General features: G+C 43.5%; 1 protein-coding gene across 1 annotated transcript; it reads right to left on the bottom strand.

Annotated features, from left to right (window-relative positions):
• PDCD5 (programmed cell death 5) lies at positions 1-10,490 on the bottom strand. The gene is made up of 6 exons (XM_068992825.1): positions 10,370-10,490; positions 9,386-9,423; positions 3,525-3,586; positions 1,426-1,517; positions 442-513; positions 1-144 (listed from the first exon to the last, which is right to left on the bottom strand). Exons 1-6 carry the CDS (start codon positions 10,433-10,435, stop codon positions 97-99), a joined length of 378 nt encoding a protein of 125 aa, XP_068848926.1. The 5' UTR covers positions 10,436-10,490; the 3' UTR covers positions 1-96.
• Positions 10,491-10,742: the final 252 nt, after the last annotated feature.

The following is a 10,742-nucleotide window of genomic DNA, read 5'->3' as shown; positions in this document are numbered from 1 at the left end:
AACAAAGTAAACACACCACCAGATCTTAACTTCTGCCAAGTATTATCTGTCCTAGATAATACTGGAACTTCGTTCAGTTCCAGTCTCTAGACAAATTCAATAATCGTCATCTTCATCAGAGTCCATTACTTTTCTTCTGTTGAACTGGGGGGAAAATTAAACGAGTATCATGTTTCATAAAACATAACTCAGATTTTCTGAGAAAACAAATTCCTACCTACTACAGAAAGACATTTCTGTCTGGTTTAATATAACTTAAGTGTTTCAGACCAACAGAAGAGCCTTGAAAATTAGACCCTCAATGCAACTTTCTCCACAAACTTCAAAGTGTTGTAAAACAAAAATGTCTATGGGCTAAAATGTTTGACACACTACATGTAAATGTAACACTTATTTAAAATATCAATCTTTCTTTTGTCGTGTGCTTTGGGGGAAACTTACTTTAACTGTTGTTTTCTTTTCTGTTTGCTGGCTTACTTTTTCGAGGATTTCTATTAAACCTTGTTCTGATACCTAGGATAATCAAAGAGAAAAACAGTGCTTTTTTAAAACAAAGAATTGACCTTAGCCGACCGAATCGTTTCAATCCTTCCAGGGTGTGAAAGTAGAGGTCAAGAAGGAAAGAGAATGGGACAGCTGGCTGAAACCACTGGCTGTAACTCTTGGTTTAAGTTGCACTTAAAATCTGCTCTGCTGGTCTTCATTTGAGGGAGGAAAAGTATCCATCAGTTAGCTTCCTAGAAAAATCCAAGGTTAACAGGTATTTAAGCACCCCTTCATCACCACTAGCAGACAATGACAACCACCTACACCACTGTGTTAAGTGAAATGGACAGAGATATTCCACCTCTGCACCAAGACCTTGAGAGGCTTAAAAGCAGGAGACGAGTCACTCAAAAAAGATGAAGCCACTGTCACCCCTCCACACACGTTCTCAGTGTAAAGGGTTCAGGGCAGGTTGATCTCTGCAGGCTGTGGTGGCGGCAGAGGGCTCTCCAGTGCCGGTGGGGCTCGTCTGGATCTTGAAGGAAGATCAGGGTTGCCAGAATATATCCTTCATGGCAGTATAGCAATGCACAGAATAACCAGGAAATTTAGCTCTTCTTCATTTGCAAAACAAGCATAACTTTCCCAATTTTAATTAGTATTGCTGACAAACCTTGTTTCCATTGTAGAAGCAATTTAGGCTATCTGACCCTAATAGTCACTGGTTCCAGAGCAATGTCATAAAAGGAAATCAGCAGAGGATTTTAGAAAAGAGAGTTATCTTTTAGGATTTACGGTAGACACAACTATTCTCTCCTTTAAAAACTGCTTCAATAAGAATTCTGTAACCAGAAAGAGATGAAATTGACCTTCTGAGGATACATTTTGGTAAAGTAGGTAACAAGACATTAAAACTGCCTTAAGGCAGGTCCAGCTTACCTTCCCACTTAGTTGTCCATACCGTGCCATCTGTATAAGGTAATTCTCTACTGCTTTAGTTTTCTCAGGCTTTACAAGTGCTAAGTTACTTACTAAAAAGGAAGGAAAAAAAATATATATATATAAACACACACACACACAAACATGCACAAAAAGAAGTCAGAACTAAATGCACTTGACTAAATGCACTTATTCCTTGAAACTAAGTACTAACATTTCTAAAGCACTTAAGACTTATTTATGTCTTGAGACCAGCAAGGTAGATAAGGCAGATGCTATTGTTGCTCCTCTTAAAAATGAGGAAACTACAGTTCAGCTTTGTCGACCTCAGTCAAGACCACAGAGAGGTAGTGGTGAACCAAGATTAAACTTGGGGGCTTATATTCTAAGCTCCATCCTTTAAAAACAAAGCAAAAGCATGACTGTTCCATGAAGAGCAATTTCTATATTACATGCATGCATGCTAAGTCGCTTCAGTCATGTCCAACTCTGCGACCCCATGGACTGTAGCTCACCAGGCTCCCCTATCCATGGGATTCTCCAGACAAGAGTACTGAAGTGGGCTGCCATTTCCTCCTCCAGGGGATTTTCCTGACCCAGGGATCGAGCCTGCATTTCCTGTGGCTCCTGCTTTGCAGGCGGATTCTTTGCTGCTTGAGCCACCAGGGAAGCCCTCAAAAAGCAACCCATCCTTGCGAATTTCTGTATTACTATGCATATACAATCATGGTGATCCATCCAGGGCTGCATCTTCTAAGCTGGGCTTCAAGTTATAATACAGAAGATAATGTTTCATTCTGATTGGCTCATTTAATTTTTTTTATGGTTTTCTTTTTATTTTTTGTGATGAAAAACACAACACAAATGGAGAATACAGGTCTACCTCATTTTACTGAGCTTCACAGATACAGCAGTTTCCACAAATGGAGGTCTGTGGCATCCTACATTCCTGCTTTGAGCAAGTCTGCTGGCACAGATTTCCTGACAGTGTGTAATCACTTCATGTCTTTATGTCACATTTTGGTAATTTTTACATTTCAAATTTTCTATTGTTATTCTTATATATATTATGGTGATCTGTAATCAATGATCTTTGATGTTATTATTGAAAAACAAAAATCATGACTTGCTGAAGACTCAGGTGATGACTAGCATTTTTTAGCACTACTATTACTACTGCTAAGTCGCTTCAGTCGTGTCCAACTCTGTGCGATCCCATAGACCGCAGCCCACCAGGCTCTGCTGTCCCTGGGATTCTCCAGGCAAGAACACTGGAGTGGGTTGCCATTTCCTTCTCCAATGCATGAAAGTGAAAAGTGAAAGTGAAGTCGCTCAGTCGTGTTCGACTCTTAGCGACCCCATGGACTGTAGCCTACCAGGCTCCTCCATCCATGGGATTTTCCAGGCAAGAGTATTGGAGTGGGGTGCCATTGCCTTCTCCATTTTTAGCAATAAGATATTTTTAAATTAAGGTATGTATACTTTTTTTTAAAAGACATAATACTACTGCATTTAACAGACTATAAAACTTTTATATGCACTGGAAAGCCAAAAAATTTGTATGACTTGCTTACCATGGTGGTCTGCAACCAAAGCCAAAATATCTCCGAGATCTGCCTGGACAATAAACTAGAGCCCCATCACCCAGGTCAACTGCTAGCAGCATTTTGTGACTGACTTGACTGAAAAGTTATTGCCAATAAATTCTACCTAATACAGTTGTCCCTTGGTATCTGAAAGGACTGGTTCTAGGATTCCCTGCGGATGCCAAAATCTGAAGATGCTCAGGTCCCTCATATAAAATGGTGTACTACCATCAGCCCTCTGTATCTGTGGGTTCTGACTCTATAAAAATGAAGGGCTCACTACACGCACTTGGAGATCATTTCAATAGCAGGAGAGAATGGAGCTGGAACTTTTAATAACAACTTACGTATGTTTCTTTAGGTTTATAAAGCTAACACTTTTTAAAAATAATCTGCATCTCACATGCTTTTAGGTTAAACAAGTATTTAATCTAGAAACAGCAATTATTTCATATACATCTCCCTAATCAAATAACTCAAACCAGTTTTATAAAGAAAACCGAAGATGCTTACACCGGGCCCGGGCTGACTGATCCAGAACTTGGGCTAAGATACTGTTTCTCATTTCTGCTTCCCTACAAGAAAAACAGGTCAAGCAAAATCAGAACTAAGCTGCCAGCATTCCTACTGAACACAGAAAAATGTAACAAGTCCATTCTTACTCAAAAGCCAGTTTTCTATTTTGTGAGTTTGAAAGGTAAAACTTCACAGTTTCCCAATTCAGAAGACAGTTTCAGTTCAACCACCATTATAAACATTTATTAAGTACCCACTGTGTGAGAAGGGCTAGAAATTTGTAGTGAGATTTCAGGCAAATACACTGACGAATGATTAATCCGTGTAATTTTCTTAGAGATAAAGAAGCTGAGGTTCATGGAGACCATGTTAAGAAGACACAGGTAACTGTGGCCAAGGTATGGCCAGATTCCACGTTTTAAGATTCTCAGTCTTAGTTTTGGGTTGGGAGGGGAGTTATAATTATACCCGTTTCTACCCTTGCATCTTCCCACCTATCCAGGCAGGAACTATTTCACATTCACAGGACAGTGATTTCAAATTTTTTTAAAGCAGAAATTGTTTTCCAAATGAAGCCCTTCAAGAAACTTAATATGAACTTAACACAGAAAAAAACAGATTCTTTGGCTGAATTAGAAGGCTGAATCCGCTGTACAAAGGAAACAAGAAATAAACCACTATGCAGAAAGGAAAGTGTGCATTCATCAATTTCAGCCCTGAGTGGAGAAAGAATAAAAGTGTCTCTTAACTTCAGGCTTTAGCCTTGTAGGTTTGCTGTCTGAATTCCTTCTGGTAGCAGGGTGGAGGCAGGGAAAGAACATCAAGCAGAGAATTTTAAGAGGTCTAAGGTTAGAAAGGAGGTCACCGTCCAAGAAGCAGTGGCTGCGTGGGTGCAGCAGGGCCGAGAGGAGCTACTCCACGTTCAAGGTCAGGAGGGGCAGCAGTGAGGAGATACCCCTCGTCCAAGGTAAGGAGCAGCGGCTGCGCTTTGCTGGAGCAGGTGTGAAGAGATACCCCATGTCCAAGGTAAGAGAAACCCAAGTAAGACAGCAGGTGTTGCCAGAAGGCATCAGAGAAACCATACTCACAGAAAACTAGTCAATCTGATCACACAGGCCACAGCCTTGTCTAACTCAATGAAACTAAGCCATGCCATGCGGGGCCACCCAAGACGGGTGGGTCATGGTGGAGAGGTCTGACAGAATGTGGTCCACTGAAGAAGGGAATGGCAAACCACTTCAGTATTCTTGCTTTGAGAACCTCATGAACAGTATGAAAATGATAGGATACTGAAAGAGGAACTCCCCAGGTCAGTAGGTGGTCAATATTCTACTGGAGATCAGTGGAGAAATAACTCCAGAAAGAATGAAAGGGATGGAGCCAAAGCAAAAACAATACCCAGTTGTGGATGTGGCTGGTGATAGAAGCAAGGTCTGATGCTGTAAAGAGTAATATTGCATAGGAACCTGGAGTGTTAGGTCCATGAATCAAGGCAAATTGGAAGTGGTCAAACAGGAGATGGCAAGAGTGAATGTCAACATTCTAGGAATCAGCGAACTAAAATGGACTGGAATGGGTGAATTTAACTCAGATGACCATTATATATACTACTGCGGGCAGGAATCCCTCAGAAGAAATGGAGTAGCCATCATGGTCAACAAAAGAGTCTGAAATGCAGTACTTGGGTGCAATCTCAAAAACGACAGAATGATCTCTGTTCGTCTCCAAGGCAAACCATTCAATATCACAGTAATCCAAGTCTATGCCCCAACCAGTAATGCTGAAGAAGCTGAAGTTGAATGGTTCTATGAAGACCTACAAGACCTTTTAGAACTAACACCCAAAAAAGATGTCCTTTTCATTATAGGGGACTGGAATGCAAAAGTAGGAACGCAAGAAACACCTGGAGTAACAGGCAAATTTGGCCTTGGGATACAGAATGAAGCAGGGCAAAGCCTAATAGAGTTTTGCCAAGAGAATGCACTGGTCATAGCAAATACCCTCTTCCAACAATACAAGAGAAGACTCTACACATGGACATCACCAGATGGTCAATACCAAAATCAGACTGATTATACTGTCTGCAGCCAAAGGTGGAGAAGTTTTATACAGTCAGCAAAAACAAGACCAGGAGCTGACTGTGGCCCAGATCATGAACTCCTTATTGCCAAATTCAGACTTAAATTGATCAAAATAGGGAAAACCACTAGACCATTCAGTTATGACCTAAATCAAATCCCTTATGATTATACAGTGGAGATGAGAAGTAGATTTAAGGGACTAGATCTGATAGATAGAGTGCCTGATGAACTACGGATGGAGGTTTGTAACATTGTACAGGAGACAGGGATCAGTCGTGTCCGACTTTTTGCAACCCCATGGACTGTAGCCTACCAGGCTTCTGTCCATGAGATTCTCCAGGCAAGAAACCTGAAGTGGTTGCCATTTCCTTCTCCAAGACCATCCTCATGGAAAAGAAATGCAAAACAGCAAAATGGCTGTCTGAGGAGGCCTTACAAATACCTGTGAAAAGAAGAGAAGCGAAAAGCAAAGGAGAAAAGGAAAGATATAAGCATCTGAATGCAGAGTTCCAAAGAATAGCAAGGAGAGATAAGAAAGCCTTCCTCAACGATCAATGCAAAGAAATAGAGGAAAACAACAGAATGGGAAAGACTAGAGATCTCTTCAAGAAAATTAGAGATACCAAGGGAACATTTCATGCAAAGATGGGCTCGATAAAGGACAGAAATGGTATGGACCTAACAGAAGCAGAAGATATTAAGAAGAGGTGGCAAGAATACACAGAACTGTACAAAAAAGATCTTCACGACCAAGACGGTGTAATCACTCACCTAGAGCCAGACATCCTGGAATGTGAAGTCAAGTGGGCCTTAGAAAGCATCACTATGAACAAAGCTAGTGGAGGTGATGGAATTCCAGTTGAGCTATTTCAAATCCTGAAAGATGCTGCTGTGAAAGTGCTGCACTCAATATGCCAGCAAATCTGGAAAACTCAGCAGTGGCCACAGGACAGCAAAAGGTCAGTTTTCATTCCAGTCCCAAAGAAAGGCAATGCCAAAAGAATGCTCAAACTACCGCACAATTGCCCTCATCACACTCTAGTAAAGTAATGCTCAAAATTCTCCAAGCCAGGCTTCAGCAATACGTGAACCGTGAACTTCCAGATGTTCAAGCTGGTTTTAGAAAAGGAAGAGGTAACAGAGATCAAACTGCCAACATCCACTGGATCATCAAAAAAGAGAGTTCCAGAGAAACATCTATTTCTGCTTTATTGACTATGCCAAAGCCTTTGACTGTGTGGATCACAATAAACTGTGGAAAATTCCGAAAGAAATGAGCATACCACACCACCTGACCTGCCTCTTGAGAAATCTGTATGCAAGTCAGGAAGCAACAGTTAGAAATGGACATGGAACAACAGACTGGTTCCAAATAGGAAAAGGATTATGTCAAGGCTATATATTGTCACCCTGCTTATTTAACTTCTATGCAGAGTACATCATGAGAAACGCTGGGCTAGAAGAAACACAAGCTGGAATCAAGATTGCCGGGAGAACTATCAATAACATCAGATGTGCACATGACACCATCCTTATGGCAGAAAATGAAGAGGAACTAAAAAGCCTCTTGATGAAGGTGAAAGAGGAGAGTGAAAAAGTCCGCTTAACGCTCAACATTCAGAACTAAGATCATGGCATCTGGTCCTATCACTTCATGGGAAACAGATGGGGAAACAGTGGAAACAGTGTCAGACTTTATTTTTGGGGACTCCAAAATCACTGCAGATGGTGATTGCAGCCATGAAATTAAAAGATGCTTACTCCTTGGAAGGAAAGTTATGACCAACCTAGATGGCATATTCAAAAGCAGAGATAATACTTTGCCAACAAAGGTCCGTCTAGTCAAGGCTATGGTTTTTCCTGTGGTCATGTATGGATGTGAGAGTTGGACTGTGAAGAAAGCTGAGCACCGAAGAATTGATGTTTTTGAACTGTGGTGTTGGAGAAGACTCTTGAGAGTCCCTTGGACTGCAAGGAGATCCAACCAGTCCATTCTAAAGGAGATCGGCCACCTCATGCGCAGAGTTGACTCACTGGAAAAGACTCTGATGCTGGGAGGGATTAGGGGCAGGAGGAGAAGGGGACGACAGAGGATGAGATGGCTGGATGGCATCACTGACTCGATGCATGTGAGTCTGAGTGAACTCTGGGAGTTGGTGATGGACAGGGAGGCCTGGTGTGCTGTGATTCATGTGGTCACAGGTCGGACACGACTGAGCAACTGAACTGAAGGTTAGAAATGACCCAAGTGATGGCAGAAGTAAAGGTAAATCCTCTTTGGAAGAATCCAGAAGAAGAGTGATCAATTATGTGACACGTCTGAATTTCAGATATGTTAAAATGTGAAAAAAAATTCCCATCTTCAAAATTAGTGAAGTTCACGTAGTAGATTTATTTTCTTCTTAGCACTATCCCAGGCGCTAACCTATCTATCTGTCCCTCTAATGTGAGCTACGTACAGAAAGGAAGGAACCTTCTCCACCTTGCATATTTCTAGAGACACAGCACAATGCCTGACCCAGAGCAGGTGCTCAGTATTTGACGGATGAATGAATGAGTTAAAAGGTAGCATGGGGGACTTCCCTGGCAGCCCAGTGGTTAAGACTCTGCACTTAGTATGCAGGAGGCATGAGTTCCACCCCTGGTTGGGGAACTACAATCCCACATGTTGTGTGTGTGCTGTGCCAGGCGAAAAATAAAAAGGTAGCTTGGGGGCAGGGAGGGGTAGGGAGTTGTTTAATAGGTATACTTCTAGTTTTGTAAGATAAAAAAGTTCTAGAAGTGTGTTGCAAAGCCAATGAGAATATGGTTAATACAACTGAATGATACACTCAGAAGTAGTTAAGAAGGTTAATTTTACCTTTTGTGTTTTTTATCAGAGTTAGGAAAAAAAGGTAGCATGATGGGGTAACTAATAAGCCTGCCAAGTGTGAGGTGCTCTGCCACGTGCTGAGATAAACTAACACTGAGAACAGGAAAAACAACATTTCTTGTGTGTACGTGCTCAGTCACTTCAGTCGCCTCCGACTCTTTGTGACCCTATGGACTATACAGCCCGCCAGGCGCTTCTGTCTATGGGATTCTCCAGGCAAGAATCCTGGAGTGGGTTGCATGCCCTCTGTATCCCTGCAATCCTCACAACACCCCTATGAGGTAGTCCTATTATTATGCTTATTTTAAGGTAATCACAGTTTAGCAGAGAAACATGAATCAGTAATTACAATACAAAGTAGTAACTACTGTGGGGCTCCATACATACTTAATTAATAAACTAATAGCGATGCGTCTGGAAAAATCCCTATGCCAGGAAGAACTTTATGATTCACACACCTGTGAATAAAACTAAAAAAAAAAAAAAAAAAAAGGTGAAACCACCTTTCAAAGAGTTCAGAGTTCCCAAGGCCATAGAGAACAGAGCAAGAGGAGGGCAAAGTGGGTGAAGGCTGTCAAAAGTACAAACTTCCAGTTATAAATAAGCCATGGGGATGTAATATGTAATGTATAGAGTGGGTGGTGACTATCTTTAAAGAGTATTAAATTGTATATAGTTAACAGTATTGAAAGTTGCTGAGAGTTAAATCTCAAAAAGTTCTTATCGCAAGAAAAAAAAATTTGTAATTATGTGTGGTGATGGTTGTTAACCAGACTTACTGTGGTGGTCACTTCACAATAGAAACAAATATGGAATCAGCATGCGGTAAACGGAAACTAATGTTAAGTCAATTATTTCTTAATTTAAAAAGGGGGGACCTTTACATTCAGAGTTCCAGCAGGTACCTGTGCTTTGCTTCCTGTTGTGCTGCATCGCCAGGATCCTGAAAAAAACAATTTTATCTTTTAGAAATTTCACAGAGGAGGGGAAAAAATAAAAAAGGAACTATTTTATTTTGTTTCTGGTACCTAACAGGCTCCTGCAGTGGTAGAGATGGGCTTACAAAATAACTAAAAGCTGGGCCTCACAGAAGTAAAATGATAAAGTTTCCACTTACTACAACGTTTTGATGAACTTCTAAAGTCTCAATCTCATAGAATGTTTTAGAATACAAACAGGTATTAAGAAGAAGAGCCCCCTCTTACGAAACCGTACTTAACGTGTAAAGAATAATTTCTGGAAAAGAAAATGTGCTTCGGTATTGGGGACGCTGATGATCAAACAACGCTCCCTTCCAGGCTATCCCGCTGCATCCCTAACGCTTCAGTCCGGGTTTCCTCACAGCAGAGTCATTACTTGGGCGTTTCATCTACGGGGTTGGTGTTCAGTGCCTGGCTCTCCTCAGGACTGTCAATTCCGCCAGGCGATGTTCCCCGCCGTACCCTCAGCACCTGGCACAAGGAAGACCCCTCAGAAGATATCTGTCGACCCTTCGGGTCGAACCATCTGTATTCTAAACCACATTCGGCTGGAACAGTAGTCAAGTAGGCTAGGTCCATTCGCTAGGGGCACCAAGAGACCGAAGAAGTTGAGCATTCCGCTCGGGACCCAAGACGGCCGGCCGGGTGAGAGACCGACCCCCGGCCGCCGACCGGCCCGGGCCCGACCAGCCCGGGGCAGCACGTGGTTCGCTGGCCGCCCGAGCCCCATCGACTGACAGAGGAGCTGAGACGGCTTGGAGGCTACCAGAAGGCCGCCGCGGGCGGAGGCGGGGTCCTCGGCTCCGGGGCAGAGACGCCTGGAGCCTGCGCCGGGGGGCCGCGCCCTCTACCTCGGGGGAGGGCGGAGCCCAGCAGGGATCGGGCTGGGCGGCTGTTGGGCTCGCTCACCCCGTGCTTCGCTTGCAGCTCGGCCAGCCTCTGCTTCCTCAGCGCCTCGAGCTCCTGCTCCGCCATGCTGCGGCCGTCCCGGGCGAGCAGCTGCGAACACGCTCCGACTCACTCCGGGGGAACGCCGGCAGTCCTTCTGCGCGCGCACCGCCCTCCGAACTGCGCAGGCGCCCGTAGCGCCCAGGCATCACCAATCTAGCCTAGAGCCGCGCCGCCCGCCCCAGCCAGGGCCTGGGGAGACGCCCGAATCCGCGATTGCAGGCGGTGGGACGTAGGGCAGAACTGCTGCGCCCAGCCTTCCCAAACTCGGTCCTTGCTCCCAGGTGCAAGCCTGTGCTCAGCGGGCGTGGGCGCCCGCAGGGTTAAGATCCGG

Source organism: Capricornis sumatraensis, chromosome 20, assembly GCF_032405125.1.
Source record: "Capricornis sumatraensis isolate serow.1 chromosome 20, serow.2, whole genome shotgun sequence".
NCBI classification, from domain to species: Eukaryota; Metazoa; Chordata; class Mammalia; order Artiodactyla; family Bovidae; genus Capricornis; species Capricornis sumatraensis.
This window is presented reverse-complemented; position numbering and strand designations above follow the sequence as displayed.